Genomic DNA, 21200 nt, shown 5'->3' with positions numbered 1-21200 from the left:
ATTTTATTAGGATTTATTAAGTTGTTATTTTTAAGTTTTTAGGATCTATTCAGTTGTTTTTTTTAATTTACTAGGTTTATCACCCTAGCCGCGTTGCGGCGAACTTCTTTTGTTATTTAGTTTGTGTTTACATGTGTTTTGAAATCACTACGAGCGCATTGCACGCGGAACCACTAACAAGAATAAAAAGAAAATGTAAAAAACAGTAAAAAATAATCGAAAGAAAATCAACCAAAAAGTTGTATATTAATGATGTTGTTCGTATGAAACCCGTGGTCAGAGATGAGCAAATAATACTGGGTACCGGTACCGAATTTCCCAAACCGAAGGATCCTAAGTAGCAATTCGGTACCGACTTTTAGCGTAGTACCGTTCGCTACCGATTTTTCCTTCGTATGCCGGTACCGTAACCGGTATTTTCGGTATCGGTTTCCACCGAGCTTATCCCTACCCCTGAAACTAAAAAAAGAAATCATTAAAAGTTGAAGAAAATCAACAAGAAAAAGTTGTACGATACCGTTGTTGTTTGTACGGCACCCGTGATCAGGGATGAGCAAATGGTACCGTGTAGCAGTACCGAATTTCCCGAACTAAAAGATTTTCAAACTCAATCCGGTACCGACTTTTGTCGTTTTCTGTATCAGGCTAGTGCCTGTTTTTACCTTCATGTACCGATAATGAACCGGACCTTACCTGTATTTTCGATATCAGTATTGGTTGACACCAATCTTATCCAACTGAGAAAGTAAAGAAAATAGTAATAGTTAGTATTATTATATTATTATAATAGAATAAAATTACTGTTCATTTGATTAGTAAAATTAATATATATTAATAATAATTAGGACTTTATGTAACTTTTTTATTTGAATTAAATTAGTGGTGTGTTTTATTTTGTAAATGTCAAAATATTAAAAAAAAAATCACATGTCAACCCAAACCTCCAATTCATGCCACTATCACACCCTACTTTTTTTCGGGTGGCCTGGTGGAGCTCATTTCCGCCACATGTCAACTCAAGGCCCAAACACAAGCCTCACACAGTCTTAGGCTATGGGTGTACTCTAACATTTGAGTTGTTAACGGTGACATGGCATGTTAACTAGTATTGCAAACAACTCCCTACTTGTGTTAAGGGGTATTAACTGGTTTATTTGTTAACATGTTAACCAGATGTTAAAATATTGAATTAATTATTTTTTTCTTTTTTAAACCAGAACCACTAAAAATTTGGGTAGATGAATTTAATAGGATTAAACCATTTCCTTGAAGTAAAGTATAGTAATATAGGTGATGTGACATTTAAACAAAGTTAAGAAGAGTTAAAATATACTCAAGACCTTATTCTATCATTTGACATAGAGGCCATCTAATACAATCGCCGACTTGTGACAAGACATTCCTCTTACTATAGTAAAAACGTTAATGTAAACATCTCGGACATGTATAGACTATTATCATAAAAAATCAGATACCTGAAAATCATGCTTAAAATGTCAACATAATGTTGGTGAGTTCATAGGTTTAAATGACACAAATGAAACTTAAACTCATTTGATAAAAAAAAATTAGTATGCGTAGTTAATGAAATCACGAAAGTCAAATCATGGTCTTGCAAAAACCGTGATACATGTGCCGACATAAGCCCGTAACCAAACCATAACGATGATGCCTCGCCACATCGTGCACCATGATGATGTCTAAGAATAATTGGACACAATTGCACTCCCACTGGGTCACAACCGACCAGGAGCGGGGCTCGTTAAACCAAATAGATCTATTCGACTGTTCCGCGGTCATTACCACGACTAATGGTTACTAAAGAAACAATAACACGAGGACTTCCGAGCTCTAAAACCGACCAACTTATGCGCACAAAAGAGACAAAGATGGATTTCATTCCCACTACCATACCCCGTAACCAAGCATGAATTTCCCCCGATTTAAATAAACATTTAAATAAGTAAAAGGGGCCATGAAGACTCACAAATGGCGTTCCGTGCGTATGCTAGCAAAACCAAATGTCCAAAATAATTCCCGACCTACACGTGTCCTAATTCAATAAGACACTAGGTTTATGTAGGTGTCTACCTAACAAGTCGTTCACCAAACTTGTTTAGACAACGAGATGTTAACCTTTTTAAATAAAAGTGTTTAATTCTTACGACGCGTTGGTGGGTGGTTATCCGAGAATTCCCAAGTATTTATATATATTACAACAAATATATATATATAGTGGAATAAATACTCCTGGTAATTATGCTAGTATATTTAAGACCGTTTTTTTATAATATATAATTATAATTCACCAAAAATATATAAGTTTCACTAACTTGACTTAAATGTCATTTGACTTATAGAAAGATATAAATATATTTCTCCTCATCATGAAAGAACCAAATTTGTCTACGTAGGTTATATTAAGGGGGTTGGTTCTAATAACACACTTTAGGATCATCTATATATATACACACATGTATACACCAGATAAAAATATATTTGACAAAAGCCATATGCTACTCCTTTGAAACAACTTGATGTCCACGTGTATATATCCACAAAGATGTGTGTGTATCCAGAACCACAAGTTTATGAACATTTTGTAAGCGAGTAAATAATTAAATATAGCATCAAATCTTGGATTATCTTCATATGTATATATACAAAAAAAAAACTTATATACGTTGGCTATAACAAGTGTGAATATGTTTTGTGATATGTATATGGACAAAGACTTGAGTTATTAATTCCAAGGATTAACATGTATACGCTCATACATGTATGAAAATAGCAAGATATAATCTTTTTAGTTTAACTTTTAGATTATATAAGCAAACTAGATTTAGCATGTGTTGGGTGACAAGGGTTTGGTCTCTCTCTATATATACACATATATATGTCTAACATATAATATAGACAAAGTTAGGTTCATATCATATAAAATCACAAAACAAAACCTCCTACAACACATATACATATCTCCGGCCACCCCCACATACATATACACTTCATATTTTCATTTTTTAACAAAGGTTTTCTTTAGTTTTTTTTTAAAAAGAAAAAAACATAGATTAACATCTCCTTGGTGAACCCATACTTGTAAAATCAAACATTTAAACAAGATTTTTAACTAGTAAAGTTGAGAACCATACCAAGCTAAAAACTCCTTAAAAGTGGATGGATGAAGGTTAGATGTTGAGGTGTAGCTCCAAATTTACTCCTAAAGCTTCTAACAACTCAACACTTTGTAGGTTTTTAGTATGATTTTTGGGTGATTGAAAAAAAGAAAATGGTTGAGTGGCTGCCTTGCTTGGTCGTAAGTAGAAAGGAGGAAGAGAGTAAAGTAGTTTGTTGTTTGTAAATTGGAAAATGAGAAGTGTGGTATTCTGTATTCAACATACAACATATCCCCTAAAGTCAAGTTCACCATACATAATAGATCACCATGGTATGGGAGGTGGTGGGGCCCTTGCTTGTTCGTGAATTTGGGGAATGGGTTTGGAGGTTCGGGTTGTTGAGTATGTTGACAAATTTATATAGTCTTAAATACAAAGATCGGTGACCCTATCAAATGACATACCTGCCCCTAAGAAATGTGTCACCAAATTACAAACTGCCCCTAAGAAATGTTGTAATTATTGTTGTGCAATTAGACCATGTGTAGTGGTAACTTGTTATAATGCCTCCACCATGGGGCATTATCCGACACGTGGCAACCCAGTCAGCATGGGGCATTATAGCATAAAGTGGTGTAGTGGGGATAATGCCCCTTTCAATCCTTAAAAAAAAAAAAACAAAGTGATTTCTCATTGGTGGGTCAACCCAAGTCAAACCTCCAACAAGTGCAAAATGGCGTTTTAATTATAATGCCCAAGCAATTTTTTTCCCCCATAATGCCCCATAATGCCCTATGTAATGGAAGAGTGGGCGTTTTTTTTTATTATAATGCCCCCATAATGTCCCATAATGCCCCACTACACATGGTCTTACTGTTGTGCCATTGTCTTCCACACACACGTGCTAAACCTTCAATCAATCGCTCACGTCTGCGCCTTCACTAAACCACACACCACACATCCGGTAACACTGGAGCAGTTGCTCGCCGGATTCTCGAGAAGTTGCCTGCGGAGGTTGAATCTAGATTATGTTTCTCTCAAGATCGATACATCTTCCATATTCTCAGATCTGATTCTCTCACGTTTCTCTGTATGGCCAACGACACCTTCGGAAGTTCGTTTCTATTCTCTCTCTCTCTATTCACACACACACACACACACTGATGCTTGCAATTTGCTCAAATCGATATGATTTATTAGGTTACAGGTTCTCTGGAATCGTATGAGTGTTTGTGAATTATTTATTAATTTTGTAGGTTAATAAACTGAGAATGATTGAAGGAATACATATTATCAATTTGAGGAAATTACAGTCGATATATTTGTGTCACCGTCAACATGACCACCACCGTCCTCCGCCGCATATGCCGTCAAATCCCCGTCCGCCGTCCTCCGTTGCTTGGTAACAACGACGGTTAGGGTTCAAAGACGCATCCTCATTAGCAACGATGTTTAGGGTTATGACGACCTTATCTGTATTCTGATGTAGCAAATGGAGGCTATAATTTCATGATGTAAACAAAAAGTTGAGTGCTGCAGTTGCAGAAATTCTTGAGATCAAATTGTCCATCCCTAAGAGCATATGTAGTGGAGCGCGAACAAGGGCTTTTTTTGGGTTATAGCGCCCCATAGCGCCCCGCACACCGCGACGGGCGGCGCTATGGGGGTGAAAATGGGGGGCGGCGCTATCCTTTTCGCGGCGTGATGTGAGAATGATTTAATTGTTTGACCAATCAAAAATTATTAAGGGTTTTAATAATTAATTAATAAAATTGAAAATTAATAATTAGGTAATGATGGGTAGGGGCTTTATGACTACGGACTCTAGTGATATAACGCCCCATAAAGCCCCCGTGTGACGTGGCACGACACGTGTCACATAACGCCCCACAAGGGGCTTTATGACTACACATGGCCTAAGTAACATTTCTATCTCAAGTTCTATGACACCATGGTAAGTTAATCTTTAGCATATTAGTATTTTATAATAGGTGTCAATTTATTTATTTTTTTATTTTAATTTTTGTATATTTAAGCTTATCAAAGTCAAGAAAATGCACACTGCCTTCGTGCTTTACACCAAATCCTAGATCTCATGTAAATCACATTTCACTGTTTTGGAATCAATAAAAGCATTTAGATGTTTTCCATATAGTACTTCTACAAATACTTGAGTGTTAACTAGAAATGTTGATTTTGACCCATTTACTTGAAAATAGGTTGATTCGAGTTCTCAGATGAGTCAAATATATAACTTAAGAGCATACCTAGATGTGATCCATATAGTACTTCTACGCATACTTAAGTGTTAACTAGAGATGTTGATTTCGACCCATTTACTTGAAAATTAGTTTATTTGAGTTCTCCAATTAGTTAAATATAAAATTAAGAGCATACCTAGATGTGAAACGGGTCAAAATGGAAGTCCCCAGTTTATTATTTAAATGTTTGCAACTTCTTGAATGTATTTACCAATTTCTTTTGGTGCTACCAAACAGCCAGCGGCCTATGGGGAATTAGTGTCAATAGGGGGTTAATGCTGGTGATGCGGCGAATTACAACATGGCGGTCGGGCTCCGATGGGCCTACATACGTATGATCGGTGATCTTTTGTTAGATATTTTAGTGTAATCGGGGATTGACTTGGTGATCAAAGCGAATAATAATACACATCGAGCAAGTTAGGAGGTGCGGGAGTGCACGCTTGTTTGAGTTATTATTATTTGAAGTGTACGGGCGGAGCCCGTACTCTACGGGGGTTCCAAGGGGGCAGCGCCCCTTGGCGGGGGTCCGGGGGCAGCGCCCCTGGGAGCAGGGTCCAAGGGGCGGCAGCCCCTGGCGGGGTCCAAGGGGCAGAGCCCCTGGCTGGGGTCGAGCTGCCAGGTCAGCTTGGAAAAATTTTATTTTTATTAAATTGCTTTAATAAAAATGTGACAGAAATTTTATTTTTCTGAATTTTGCCACATTTTCGAAAGTTTTGAAAATGGCAGTTAAATGGCAGTTTTGTCCAAAAAATTGGATTAACTGCCATTGGGCAGTTACACCCCAAACTCTCAATTTCGTATTCAGTTTTTGATCACAATTTTCTCTGGTTCAAAAAAAAAATTCGCACACAGAAACATACACTGGTTCTATTCTCGAAATCAGAGTTGTATCCGATTGAATTATTCGGGTGAACCACCGAAATAATTTGATCTGAGAGTGATTACACGCCTCTCTGATCGTCCGGAAAACCGAAATTCCCCAACAAAGATCAAATTAATTTCTGTGAAGATGGCAAGCGGATCGATGAAGGATATGATAATCAAGGAGAACAAACTGGAGAAGTTCGAAGGTGTGGACTTCCGAAGATGGCAGAAGAAGATGCATTTTCTTCTGAGTTCGTTGAAGGTTGTGTACGTGTTGACTACTCCAATCCCGGAGATACAGGAGGAGGGAAATCTGGAGCAAATCAGGAAGAGGTCGAAGTGGGAGAACGACAATTATATCTGTCTTGGCCACATCCTGAACGGTATGTCTGATCCCTTATTTGATGTTTATCAAAATGTTGAAACTGCAAAGTTACTGTGGGACACGTTGGAAGCCAAATACATGGCAGAAGATTCTTCTAGTAAGAAGTTTCTTGTGAGTAATTTTAATAATTACAAAATGGTTGATGAACGGCCTGTGATGGAACAATATCATGAATTGCTACGAATTCTGGGGCAGTTTGCCCAACATGATATGAAGATGGATGAATCCATCTCTGTTTCGAGTATCATTGACAAGTTACCTCCTTCCTGGAGAGATGTTAAACATAATCTGAAACATCAGAAAGGAGAGTTAACTTTGGTTGAACTTGGAAGCCACTTCAGAATCGAAGAAGGCTTGAGGGCACAGGAAAATGTGTTGGTCAATGATGAAAAGAAACGGGCTGGATCAAGTTCTGTGAACATGGTTGAAACAGGTGAATCATCCAAAGGAAACAGTAAGTTCAAAGGGAAACGCAAGTTTCAAGGAAACAACAATTCGGGTTCAAACAAAAAGCCGAATTACCCTTGCTGGAAATGTGGTAAGGTGGGTCACTTTAAGAAGGACTGTAAGTTGATGAAGAAAAACAAGAAGTCTGGTTCAAAGGACAAGCAAGAGGCTGGTTCTAGCGGGTCCAAGGACCCGGGCAAGCAAGGTCAGAATTTAGTACAATTTAATAATTCGGTTCAGAATTATGTGTCACTAATTTCTGAGGCATTTTATGTGCAGGATGATGACATTGCTTGGTGGGTTGATTCGGGTGCAACAAGTCATGTATGCAAGGATCTTCGTTGGTTTAAAGACTTTCAACCAATCGAAGACGGGTCTATCATAAAGATGGGGAATGTTGCAACTGAACCAATCAAGGGAATAGGAACTGTTAATCTTGTGTTTACTTCTGGGAAAACTTTACTTTTGAACAATGTTTTGTATGCGCCCGGGATTCGAAAGAATCTGTTAAGTGGCATTGTGTTGAATAATTGTGGGTACAAACAAGTATTGGAAAGTGACAAGTATATCTTGTCAAGACATGGTACCTTTGTTGGTTTTGGTTATCTATGTAATGGTATGTTTATGTTAAATGTTGATGTCTCGTTTATGAATGAATCTGTTTGTGTTGCTTCAACTAGTAATGTTAATGATGTACCTTCAACTAGTAATGCAAACTGCATAGCTTCAACTAGTAGACACAACTTGACTGAATCGGAATTATGGCATGCTAGACTAGGACATGTACATTATAAAAGAGTTAAAGAAATGTCTAAAATGAGTTTAATTCCGCCTATTAACATAAACAATGATAAATGCCATGTTTGCAAGTTGAATAAGATAACCAAAAAGCCTTTCATGCAACATGTTCATAGGGAAACTAAAGTGTTAGATTTGATACATAGCGATCTATGTGATTTTCATGCTACACCATCTTTAGGTAATAAAAAATATGTAGTAACATTTATAGATGATTCTACTAGATTTTGTTACGTATATTTGTTGCATGCTAAGGATGAAGCTCTTGAAAAGTTTAAGATTTATAAACAAGAAGTAGAGCTTCATCGGAGTGGGTTGATCAAAACCCTACATACGGACAGAGGTGGTGAGTACTTTGATCCGGTGTATTTCCAATCTACTGGAATAATACACCATACCACAGCTCCATACACACCGGAACAAAATGGTGTGGCGGAAAGGAAAAATAGGACTTTAAAGGAAATGGTCAATACCATGTTGTCCTATTCGGGCCTAAGTGAGGGCTTTTGGGGTGAGGCTATGTTGACAGCCTGCTATTTACTAAATAGGGTTCCAAATAAAAGGAACAAGACCACCCCTCATGAGCTTTGGTATAGAAAACCACCTGAGCTGCATAAGTTGAGAGTTTGGGGTTGTAGAGCCGTGGTGAGGCTCACTGATCCTAAAATAAGGAACATAGGGGAAAGAGGTATAGACTGCATTTTCATTGGGTATGCGGAGCATTCATTTGCTCACAGGTTCTATGTTATAGAACCAAATGACTACGTGTCAGTGCATACGGTTATTGAGGCAAGAAATGCAGAGTATGATGAGAATAGATTCTCTTCAATGCCTAGGCCTAGAGACATGGTTCCAAGCTCTAGTAACTCTCACGTGGCTGATCAAGTGATTGATACTCCTCCAGAACTTAGGAGGAGTGGTAGAGCAAGAAAAGCTAAATCATTTGGTGATGATTTTCAGCTATATTTGGTTGAAGGATCTAGAGATGAAATTAAAATTCAATATCAATATTGCTTCAATATTGAGGAAGATCCTAAAACCTATAGTGAAGCCATGGCATCTCGAGATGTAGCTTTCTGGAAAGAAGCTATAAATGATGAGATGGACTCTATTATGCAGAATAACACTTGGAAACTGTCTGATCTGCCCCCTGGGTGTAAACCACTTGGTTGTAAATGGATCTTCAAGAAGAAGATGAAAGTAGATGGTTCAATTGAAAAGTTTAAAGCCCGATTGGTTATCCAAGGCTTTAGACAAAAGGAAGGAATTGACTACTTTGATACATATGCTCCTGTAGCAAGAATATCCACTATTAGATTGTTGGTTGCCTTGGCTGCAATACACAATCTTGTAATTCACCAAATGGATGTGAAAACTGCTTTCCTGAATGGTGATTTGGATGAGGAGATATATATGAAACAACCAGAGGGTTTTGTTATGCCTGGCAATGAGCATAAGGTGTGTAAGCTAGTTAAGTCATTATATGGCTTAAAGCAAGCACCAAAACAGTGGCATCAAAAGTTTGATGAAGTGGTTTTGTCTAATGGTTTTGTATTAAACCAAGCAGACAAGTGTGTATATAGCAAATTTGATGATTCTAGGAAAGGAGTCATAATTTGTCTATATGTAGATGACATGTTGATCTTCGGTACTGACCAGGATCAAGTTGATAAAACAAAGAAATTCTTGTCATCTTGTTTTGATATGAAAGACTTGGGGGAGGCGGAAGTGATCCTTGGTATAAGGATCAAACGGGAGAACAATGGCATATCTATCTCTCAATCTCATTATATTGAGAAGATATTGAAAAAGTTCAATTTTCATGATAGTTCTCCAGTTAGCACTCCAATGGATCCTGCTTTTAAACTCTCACCTAATGAAGGTGTAGCTGTAAGCCAACTTGAATATTCAAGGGCCATTGGATCCCTCATGTATGCCATGATTAGCACTAGACCGGATATAGCTTATGCTGTTGGAAAGCTTAGTAGGTATACTAGCAATCCAGGTGCAAGTCATTGGCAAGCAATGAATCGAGTATTTAGGTACTTGAAAGGAACCATGAAATATGGTTTGACCTATACTGGATTTCCTTCGGTTTTAGAAGGTTATTCGGATGCAAGCTGGATTAAAAACAAGGAAGATCATTCTTCCACGAGTGGATGGACTTTTCTGCTCGGAGGAGGTGCCATATCTTGGGCATCTAAAAAACAGACTTGCATAACTGATTCGACAATGGAGTCTGAGTTTGTTGCATTAGCCGCAGCTGGCAAAGAAGCTGAGTGGCTAAGAAACTTGATTTATGAGATTCCATTGTGGCCCAAACCTATATCACCAATATCTATTAGATGTGATAGTGCTGCTACCTTGGCTAAGGCATATAGCCAAGTGTATAATGGGAAGTCTAGACACTTAGGTGTTAGACACAGCATGATTCGTGAGCTCATCACGCAAGGGGTGATATCGGTGGAGTTTGTGAGAACTCAACAGAATTTAGCCGACCACTTAACCAAAGAGTTATGTAGAGATCTTGTGCACAAGGCGGCTGTAGGGATGGGATTAAAGTCCACCTGAGATTTCTCGTGTTAAGATACCCAATTCCCACCTAATATGACGTTAGGTGCTGAATTCAATGTGGAAAGCTTAACATCTAGAAATTGGAACACATTAGTAGCATCATCCCAAGGTATGTGTTCAGACCTGCAAGTTAAAGGAGGTTGAAGGTTCTCTTCTTAATAGTTCTTTGAAAAATTGCATATGCAGGTGCAAGAATAAAGAGCTACCTATATGAGCATGAAGTTTAGCCGCTTCAAGAAGCTAGGACTTGGCTTTGATATGTTCATTGAAGGATGGGACACAGGCTAGTAAAAAATAGTGTCAAGAAAGAACATTAGAGTATGTAAACTTGTGTGTATATTATCTTCATGTATTCACTGAATAGAAAGGGTTCAATCCTTAGCGACACCCCTATATTCGAATATTTGGAATGTGTAATATACTAATGTGAAATTCAATCGTCGCGATATTTCATTTATGCATAAGTTTGATTTGTTGTGAATTTGTATAAGTTAATCAAGGATTACGCTAAAATGGGGGAGGAATGTTAGATATTTTAGTGTAATCGGGGATTGACTTGGTGATCAAAGCGAATAATAATACACATCGAGCAAGTTAGGAGGTGCGGGAGTGCACGCTTGTTTGAGTTATTATTATTTGAAGTGTACGGGCGGAGCCCGTACTCTACGGGGGTTCCAAGGGGGCAGCGCCCCTTGGCGGGGGTCCGGGGGCAGCGCCCCTGGGAGCAGGGTCCAAGGGGCGGCAGCCCCTGGCGGGGTCCAAGGGGCAGAGCCCCTGGCTGGGGTCGAGCTGCCAGGTCAGCTTGGAAAAATTTTATTTTTATTAAATTGCTTTAATAAAAATGTGACAGAAATTTTATTTTTCTGAATTTTGCCACATTTTCGAAAGTTTTGAAAATGGCAGTTAAATGGCAGTTTTGTCCAAAAAATTGGATTAACTGCCATTGGGCAGTTACACCCCAAACTCTCAATTTCGTATTCAGTTTTTGATCACAATTTTCTCTGGTTCAAAAAAAAAATTCGCACACAGAAACATACACTGGTTCTATTCTCGAAATCAGAGTTGTATCCGATTGAATTATTCGGGTGAACCACCGAAATAATTTGATCTGAGAGTGATTACACGCCTCTCTGATCGTCCGGAAAACCGAAATTCCCCAACATCTTTAATTATAAATTTTGAAATAACTTGACACAGAGCCTATATGGGGACATACTGGATTGTGTCATGGTTCGTCACCAGCCAACTTTTGACCACCCGGTGCAGAAAGGAACAACGTCGTTGGTGGGTTTACTTTTACTTCTTTACGATTTACAAAGTTCATTATTTTTCTTCTTTATATTTATTTTGTTATTACTTTTGAATAAATATTAGGACCCACCAAAGTGACCATACAGACATCATCATCCAGGGATGCAGTCGAAAATGTATCAACTATGAAGCTTATCCAGCGAATACTGCCCGTAGGGAACAATTCCGATCAGAAGAACAACCGAACAAGATTGTTCTAATGGTGGTCATGAGGTAAATTTGTTCTATTTAAAAAATCAATGATAAAATAAATAACTATATACAATTATACAAGTTATAGCTTATGATTTTAATTTCGTTTAAGAGTATTTAACTTCGTAGACCATAATATTATTTTTGGAAACATAATAATTTTTATAATTAATATTCAAGTAATGATATTCTTTAGTTTTGTTTACATAAACCAAAGATTCGTTGCTAAAAATATAAATATTGTCACTAATGAACAATATGCAGTTGGTTATATAAGTGGAGAGCAATACTAGGAGTAAAAGCCAAGCATAAATGTGTGGAATCCAGAGGTGACAGATCGATTTGAGTTTAGTCTGTCACAAATGTGGGTCAATTCTGGTTCTTTCGGTGACCATCTCAATCTCATTGAAGCTGGTTGGTAGGTATATTTCTTCAACACATACATACATGTCCCTTGATACGATTGAAGAAGAAGACCAAAGTACTATTATTCACATAATTTCTTTGTAGTTTGTTACTACTTAATTCAGGAAACTTACAATGGTACTCTGTTTTATATATTTGGGGGATTGATTTAGGCTGTATAAATTATTAATGGCAAAATTACGATTAACGAGCCGACACCACGAAGTGGACCGCTTTGGTGTATATGTCATGTATACATTAATGTCATCACTCTACCGCGTACATGTAACGAAGCTGGAAACGCTAGGTTGTCGCCGCAACGCGCGACACGGGTAAAAAACTAGTGAGTCACCTTGTAATGATTTTATTCTTAGAGATATGTATTTGTTGATGCAACAAACACGAGACCAAAGATAGTAGCTGAGTTGGTTAGGCAAAAAGGTTGAAGGGTTCAACCTTGCCTAACGCAGGTCGCGGGGTCCCCCCACGTTTGCAAGACGTGGAAGGAGGTTTACTAGTTCGTAGTTGTTGTTTGCTGAATATTCTTTCTCTGAGATGTTCTCAGATCCAGAAGTGAGAGCAAACGGAATGTGTGTGGTGGATGTGAAAAGGAGTGACTTGTACGTAAGCAAGTCCTCCACACGAATGACCAGAGATTAGAGAATCTGAACTGATCAGGGGATGTTTTCTGGAGTAAATGAAGTGTCATTTTATAAGGGAAGACATCTCCCAAAGTGGCATGTATTAGACTAGTAATCCTGCTTGCAGTGGAGGGTTTCCCCTTTTGGGGTTGAAGGCTTTTGACCCCTGGGTAATAGCGTGTATTGTGCAGACCTGCTCTGCTTTTGCGGCCGAGGGTTGGTGAAGCGAGCTCCGGATGTGACTGGCCACTGTTTCCTCCTCGCTTTTCCCATCTTACAGCTTTTTAACCCTTGAACCGTTTAACCATTTAAGCATTTGCATATTTAGTCACTTTATTTAGTCTTGGGCTACCCCCGTCATCAGCCCCCAAGTCAGAGGTTTTTGGGTAATATGCTCAAAGACTTCTGACTTTTATGCATGTGTTTTATCGCTTGAAGGTTTCAAGGGTTCGTTGCTTGATGGCTTGAAAGGCTGAAGGTAGTTAATATTTTGAATTTGAATTTTAAATGACTGACAGTTGATTTGATTGATGTATGGCAGTTGATAGGGTGGCGGTTTTGCAGAAGTTATTATTTACGTTTTTGCCCCCATATTAACTTGTTTTATACTTTTCTTAATTGCCGTTTCATTTTTGCATCCAAGTAATTTTCTGCAAGTCTTCCTCTTTTCTTTCAAGGTTAGTGTTGTTCTCTTTTGCTTTACTTTTTCATAGTTTCCTTGCAAAAATGGGTGCCCTTAAGGATTTAGCAAGATCCTTTTCCCGGTTAACCCAAGAGGAAGTAGAATTGTTTTGTAAGGAATATGGCATTGGGATTGAGTTTACACCTACGGCTCCTGCGTGTGATGCTTCGATTGATAAATGCCCAACTGGTTTCATCGCCCTTTATTGTCGTCACTTTGAATTTTCAAACCTTCGCTATCCGTTTTCTCTGTTTGTTTTGAATTTGTTAGAGTATTACCGGGTTTCCTTTGGTCAGATTCATCCGAAGGGCATGGCTAGGGTTTTACATTTCGAGGTTTTGTGCCGTGCCCTCGGATATGATCCTTCCTTATTGTTATTCCGTCGTTTTTTCCGATTGGCCAAGAATGGCGATTGGTTTACTTTTAAAGCATCTAAGGTTGATTCTGGCCTTATTTCATCTATGGTTACCACACTTGGAACTTGGAAGAATCGTTTTTTCTGGGTTTCAGACACTATTGTTCCGTTTAAAAATGTATGGCGTCACCCGGATGCTGTTCTCAATGAACCGGAACCCCTTGAATCTGATTTAAATGATGCTTTTCTAAAATCTATTCGTAAATGCCTGCGAGGGTTCGTCCCTTTCCTGAGCATTTGCTGGTTTTATTAGGGGTTAGTAAGTTGTGGGAAAAAGCTGACCGGGATCCGGTTCTGATGAGAGATGGCACGGGTATGCATTTTTGTTTTCTCTTTCCTTTTATCTTTCTAATTTTTGTCTCATGTTTTATCTGTTTGTTGCTTGCAGTTATGTCTGCCTTGGATTTCATCAAAAGTGATGACACTTCGGACGTGGTTTTTGGGGATGTTCCTGTTGTTCCTGATGAAAATGTTGTGGTTAAAGGTACCGAGCAAAGGTTTGAAGGTGGTGGGTATGTTAGTGTGGCGAATGTTAAAGGTTTCTCTAAGCCTCTTGCCCCCAAGACTTCGACTCGGCGATCTACTCGTCATTTGAAAGCCGCTCCTCAATCCACCTCTACTGAACCGGTGGAGTTGAGTGATGATGTTGAAGAGTCTGAGGACCAAGGTGTTGAGGCGGGTTCTGAAAGGGAGAGGAAGTTAGTTGTTCATGGCAAAAAGGATTCAACCAGAAAGGTTGCTGCTACACCTGTTCAAGGTTCTTCGAGTATGGACGTTGAAGGGTTGAATCCTGATGCAGTTTATGTGCCAAGCTGGTCGGTAAAGGTTGATGATAGCTTTAAAGATGCTGCTGTCTGTGAAGAGGCCTTAAGTCATATTGCTCCTCCTTCGGTTCACAAGACTATCTCCGAGATGGATGATGATGTGATGCTGTCCCGGATGATTCTTAGTACTTGCAACCTTGCAGCTATGCTTCCTCAGGGGGTTGCTCGTTTTCGCCAAAGGATGCGAGAGTATGAAGACTTATCCAAAAAGAAAGATAAGATGAAGTCTTCGATGGCGTCGATGAGAAAGGAGATAAGCAGCTTTGCTGAGAAGGAGGAAGCTTGGTCTAAGAAGGTTGAAGGCTTGTCCAGGCAGCATGAGATTGAAATGACTGATTTTAAGAAGAGCTTCGAGGCTGATCGGTTGAAGCTAAAGGCGGACAGGGAGGCTTTGTCTGTTGCCCAGAAAGCCTTTGATGAAGAGAAAGAGAGTTTGAAGGCTTCGATATCTCGTGCAACTAGCGATAACCAGTGGTTGATTGAGCAGGGCTTTCAACAGGTTGTCACTTACCTGCTTCACTCTACTGAGTTTAATTCTGCTCTTGGTGATGTATATACAAAGTTGCTAAACTTGGGAAAACACCAAGGTCTCGTTGCTGGTTACAAACTGCATGAAGCTGGGCATGCTCTGGAAAAGTCTCCCTTATTTCGCCCAGATGCTCCTGATGTGTTCAAGAGCTCAGTTGAACAAATGGAGAGGCTAACCTATCCTTATGTTCATCAGGCTTCCTCTTGCTTTGGTAAGCCTTTATCTGTTTTACAGGATTTGAAACCTGAGGGTCTGAACGAAAAGGTGTGCACTGAGGTTTTGGGCTCCCTTTCAAAGAAGAGGTCTTATTCCGGAGATAGTGATGATACTCTCTCAAGTCTGCCTGATGTTTCAAAGGATGCTGGTTTAGAGGCCTCCGCGGTTGGTGGTGATGATGGTGCTAAGGCCAAGAAGTCTAAGAAAGCCAAGAAGTCCAAAGCTGAGGGTTCCAAGCCTTCTGCCATCTGATGTTTATTCGTAGCTTTCTTAGCAAAACACTTTATGGTCTGTAATATTATTTTAAACAATATTAGGTTTCCAGGAACCCTTAAGGTTCCTGTTGGTGGTGTGTTGGACCTGTATGGCCATTTGAACAATAGTTTATCTTGCAAGTTACTAGAACTTGCTTTAACTGTTATCTGAAAGTCTTTTATGACTTTCTTTGCTATGATATGATGGTTATTATGTTACTTGTGTTATATTTTTATGCTTGCTTTGCTTGGTTTGTTCAGTAGGCTCTTAACCCTTCAAGCCTTTTGGTTAGCTGTTTTTGGGTTGCAGCCTTCAACGTTTCAAGCTTATTATTTGGGTGGTTTGAAGCCTTGATAGCTTCTGGTTTGGTTTGTATGTTTTATTGATGGATTTGCTTATTTTTCCTTTGGCAATTGTCATTCTTTTTTAGCCTTGTCTTTGTTGAGTTTACTTTGTCTTTATGTTTTTTTACACTTTAAATGGTTCAGTGCTGCAGACACTTAGCCTTAGTGTTTATGAACAAGAAGACGTAGTATCTATCCTCTTCATTATTTCTTTGTGATTTACTCGATATCGTAAGCCTATTTGTTGGTTATATTTCTAAGGCTTAAGGAACGATTGGTGTAGGTTGTTCAAACCTGTCTATGAGACATTATTGTTTTGGCTTAATAAGTCTCATGGAGTTGTATTGAATTAGGAACTCACCCCTTATATAGGTTCATTCAACCCTTGAACCTATTGAGCGATATGGCCCGGGAGCTCATCCCCTTACATGGCCCTTGCCATGGAGTTTTTTGCTAGGTTCTCAACCTGATATTAGGATAGAAAGACAAGTTTGATAAAACAACTTCATTCATTCAAGCAGTACTTGCTTTTTACAAAAGGTTTTCATTTTGATACAAACCAAACTTTTCTATCTAAACATAGAATTTTCTCAGGGTTTTTCCGTTCCAACGTCTTGGAAGCCTTTTGCCTTCTGAGTCTGCTAGCTTGTAGGATCCGCCCTTGTGTGCCTCGAGGATGGTGTATGGACCTTCCCATTTTGGGCCCAGCTTTCCTTGATTTTCCTTTTTGCTAGCTTCATTGTTTCTGAGGACTAGGTCCCCTGGTTTGAATCGTTCATTCTTAACCTTCTTGTTGTAGTAGGCTTCCATCTTCTGCTTGTATTTGGCTTCTTGTATTGCGGCTTGATCTCGGGCTTCCTCTAGGAGTTGTAAATTCAACATGGTCTTTTGTTGGTTTGTTTCGGGATCCATGTTGACAATTCGTTGGGTTACAACTCCTATTTCAGCAGGGATTACAACCTCGGATCCAAATATCAAGCTGTAAGGCGTTTTCTTGTGGCTTGTTTTTTCGGATGTTCTAATTGCCCATAGAACACTAGGCAATTCCTCGAGCCAATTGCTTTCATATCTTCCTAATCTCGTCTTGATGCCTTCCACTATGCTTCGGTTGGCCCTTTCAACCTGGCCGTTTGATTGCGGGTAAGCCACTGAGCTGAAGATCTGGTTGATCCTGTATTCTTTGCACCAAAGGCTGAAAGGTTTTTCAGCAAATTGCTTTCCATTGTCAGTGACAATCACTCCCGGCAACCCATAGCGGCAGATGATGTTTTCCCAAACGAAGTCTATGACTTGTTTTCCTGTGATCTTTGTAAGGGGTTTAACCTCTGGCCATTTGCTAAAATAGTCAACTGCTACTAACAAAAATTTTACTCCTCCTTTGCTTGGAGGGAAAGGCCCAACAATGTCCATTCCCCACTTATGGAATGGCCATGCCGAGGTTATTGGAACAAGATCATGTTTGGGACTTCTTGGGATTGGGGCATGGATTTGACAAGCATCACATTTCTTTAATTGCTCAATGGTGTCACGATGCATCGACGGCCAGAAATATCCAAGGTTCATGAGCTTTGCAACCACCGACCTAGCTCCAAAATGAGCTCCGCATACTCCTTCGTGTATTTCCTTGATCAAATACTTGCTTTGTTCAGGACCAACACATCTTAGCAAGGGAGCAAGGTAACCCCTTTTGTAGAGGGTTTCTCCTTGTAACACATATTGTCTTGCTTTGATTTTAACCCTTTCGGCTTCTATTTAATCGTTGGGTAGTTCACCATTTTGAAGGAATTTTTTGATGGGAGTCATCCAGTTTGGATCTTCCTCAGTGACTACATCTTGGACCTCCAATTCATCAATCGATGGAGCCTTCAACACTTCAACCAACACCTTTTTAGTGAGGTGGGCAAAGGTGAGGGATGCTAATTTACTTAAGGCATCGGCCTTTTTGTTTTGGGACCTTGGAATTTGCTTGATCCTGCATGTTTGGAAGGTGTTCATCAATTCCTTGGATTTCTCTTTATATCTTCTCATGTTGGGTTCTTTAGCAATGTAGCTGTCGTTGACTTGGCTTGAGACTAGCAATGAATCTGTGAACACTTCAAGCTTCTGAACTTTCATTTCTTTGGCCAGTCTTAAACCGGCGATCAGTGCCTCGTATTCAGCCTCATTATTGGTGGTCTGAAAATTAAAACGGAGAGCATATGTTGTCACACCCCGATTTCCACGTGTATCACCGGTGGGCCCGGTGGGGGATTACCGTGACGTAGTTGGCAACAATATAGTCAAACCACACAATTATATGAATGCACAGCGGAAGCATAAAGATAAATATAATTCAACCATTGATTGTAATATCGAATGTATCACAATTAGTCGAATGGTATCCACAGGGGGATCAAAATAATAGAAAGTATTGTTCAACAGACAAGGCATCAAAAGCTTGCGAGACTCTTTAAGATGCTAAGGAGCTATAGCCAGCCGATTACGTTTCGTACCTGCATTTAATCTTTTTGGGAAAATACGTCAGTTTACACTGGTAAATACATTCAACCGACACTTTTGTAAAATGTTTATTTAAAACTGATTTGAATGCACAAGGCGCAAACTCTTTTATAACTTGGGAGAATTATTTAATATTATAATCTTGTGAACGAATTACATGTTCCTTTTGCGTTCGGTAGCCCGGATCTAGTCCGGGTTAAAGATCAATAGACACACCACATAGCATATAACACCGTGGCGGGTAACCAACGGCTATGCTTTTATAATTATGGACATAATGTCGGGTGTACGCCTACACCCGAATGTCAAGGTCGTGGCCATTTCGTAAAATGCTGCCAAGGATATCCAGGACATGGTCATTAACCCCCCCCCCCAAGGCTTTTAAGTAACAAGACTGTTTAAACGAGCCGATCAAATTATTCAATTAACCACCAAACGATGGAAGATTTGATGCTCGATCAAGCGGTATTTTATATATACCGTAACCCAAGCCCGTATAACGGAAAATAAGTTAAAAGTATTTACCTTTGCAAGTATAGTCCTTTATTGATTAAATCACAGATATCTTTTACTGGTCTCCTAATCTGGAACGAAGGTTTTAAAATAACCTATTAGAATCCCAACGGGTCTTTATATTAGCTGTAGCCTAGACCGGTCAGTTTCAAAGGATAGATACGGTTTAATCGCGTGAAAGGCGAAAACCGGGAATGGAATGTGATTCTGACCCAACAAGTTTGAAGGCTTGTTTTATATGGGTTTAATATTCACACTATGGATTTTGGGGTCAAAACAATATGGTTTGACCCGTATCGGCTAATTTATGTAAACTAGTTACATACGCCGAACCGTGCGCGCAATAGGCGCAACGGGTAACCGTAAGAGTCCTACACTGTTTTCCTAAGTCAATATGCCTTAAAGAGGTTGTGGTATCAGTAGGATACCTTCCGTGATGCCCGTAACGAGTTTAAGTTCATTTTATGCCCCGAAGGGGTATTTCGGTCTTTTTAAAGATTATAAAAGAGGTTTCTGAGTTCTACAGAAAATCTGAGTTTCCCGATCAGTTTATAAAGTTCAAAATAATTTATTTATTATTTAAAATCAGTAGCAACTGGAATCGGGTCAAAAGACCTTGTAGAACTCAAGTTTAGGCCGAAAAGGGCATATTCGGTATTTACCGAACCGTAGCCATAACCGTAGGTTATGAGCAGGTTAAAATTAATTAAAAATCTTTAAAAATCCCAAAATATTATTTTGCAACAGTGAGTAAAAGGTTTGGTGTCGAAATCTTGGTTTAGGTAGGCGTTATGCTAATCGCGCCATTTATTACAAAAGTTTCCTTTAATTGCGCTATTTAGCATAACTCCTATTCTAGACCTCGGATTGGCGTGAAACTTTAAGGACATGCTTAGAATTTAGTAAGCAAGGTTATGGTCCCTTCACGTGTCCGAAATACTTGTTTTATTTTGAAAAGGGCGTTACGGTCAACTTTTAAGTAATTAACGGAAATGCGTAAAAGACTCGGACAAACAACGAACCGGTCACAGAGGGTGATACCATCACGTGACCTGGTCCTAAGAGAGTCATAAGGCATATCTAAATCGAACTAAAACGGGTCAGAACTGAAGTCAAAGCAAAAGTCAAAGTTTTGCGACTTTCGGCTCCGAACCGGGTCAATATAGCAAATGGCCGAATCAAACGAGCTTAGACAAGTTAGTATACTTATTATCATGTTTTATGAGTGTTCAAACAGGTTACATATCACCTACATTACAGATTATGCAAGAATTGCAAAAATGGCTTTCTGTTGACTTTTTAAGTATACGTTTGACTCGACATTTGACCTAGTTAGAGTGGTGATCAGGGGGAACCATTTTAAGGGTTTATTACCCACATAAATACCAACAGATAACTATCTTTGATTCGACAAATCACTGGACCATTCGTGATCTATCGAAAAGTCAATCGTTAGTTACGACGGATTGACTTTTAAGCAAAACTAAGCAAAAACTAAACCACAAAAGGGTTAGACAACTTACAGAGGCTTAGTGCACGACTTAGGATTATAGAAGAACACTTGGGAGCTTCAGGAATGATCAGAAGATGTGTTTTGAGGTGTGGTGAACTTATGCACAATGTAGGCCTATTTATAGTGAAAGAATGGCCTCTAGATCATTACAACTCAGGCTACAAGTGAGTATGGATGTTCAGCAGGTGGCCCTTGATGCTAGGAGGCAAGTAGGGGGCGCCCATGCTTCACTTATTGCACTTTTGATCGTTCACAACTTCAAACAACAAGTCTGTCCAAAGTTTCTGCATCTGGGTGGTTCACGCGGCCCGCATGGGAGATCAGGCAGCCTTGTACGCGGGCCGCCTGGATCTTTATGACAGACGCGTATAATCAGGAGGCTCGCGGCCCGCGTTAACTTACCCAAAACCTTA

General features: G+C 39.3%; 1 protein-coding gene across 1 annotated transcript; it reads left to right on the top strand.

The window, feature by feature from the left end:
- Nucleotides 1-11609: 11609 nt before the first annotated feature.
- LOC110937056 lies at nt 11610-12511 on the top strand. Its single transcript, XM_022179464.2, has 3 exons — nt 11610-11732; nt 11823-11972; nt 12216-12511. Exons 1-3 carry the CDS (start codon nt 11653-11655, stop codon nt 12295-12297), a joined length of 312 nt encoding a protein of 103 aa, XP_022035156.1. The 5' UTR covers nt 11610-11652; the 3' UTR covers nt 12298-12511.
- The last annotated feature ends 8689 nt before the right edge of the window (nt 12512-21200 follow it).

Source organism: Helianthus annuus, chromosome 4 (assembly GCF_002127325.2).
Source record: "Helianthus annuus cultivar XRQ/B chromosome 4, HanXRQr2.0-SUNRISE, whole genome shotgun sequence".
NCBI classification, from domain to species: Eukaryota; Viridiplantae; Streptophyta; class Magnoliopsida; order Asterales; family Asteraceae; genus Helianthus; species Helianthus annuus.
The sequence above is the reverse complement of the archived record's forward strand: the minus strand, read 5'-3'. Positions and strand labels throughout refer to the sequence as shown.

Bases quoted from the DNA above. Each gene is read 5' to 3' on its own strand.
- LOC110937056 (XM_022179464.2), top strand. From the start codon at position 11,653: ATGGGGACATACTGGATTGTGTCATGGTTCGTCACCAGCCAACTTTTG. The intron at 11,733-11,822 runs GTGGGTTTACTT...AATAAATATTAG, and splicing joins AGAAAGGAACAACGTCGTTG to GACCCACCAAAGTGACCATA. The intron at 11,973-12,215 runs GTAAATTTGTTC...AACAATATGCAG, and splicing joins GTTCTAATGGTGGTCATGAG to TTGGTTATATAAGTGGAGAG.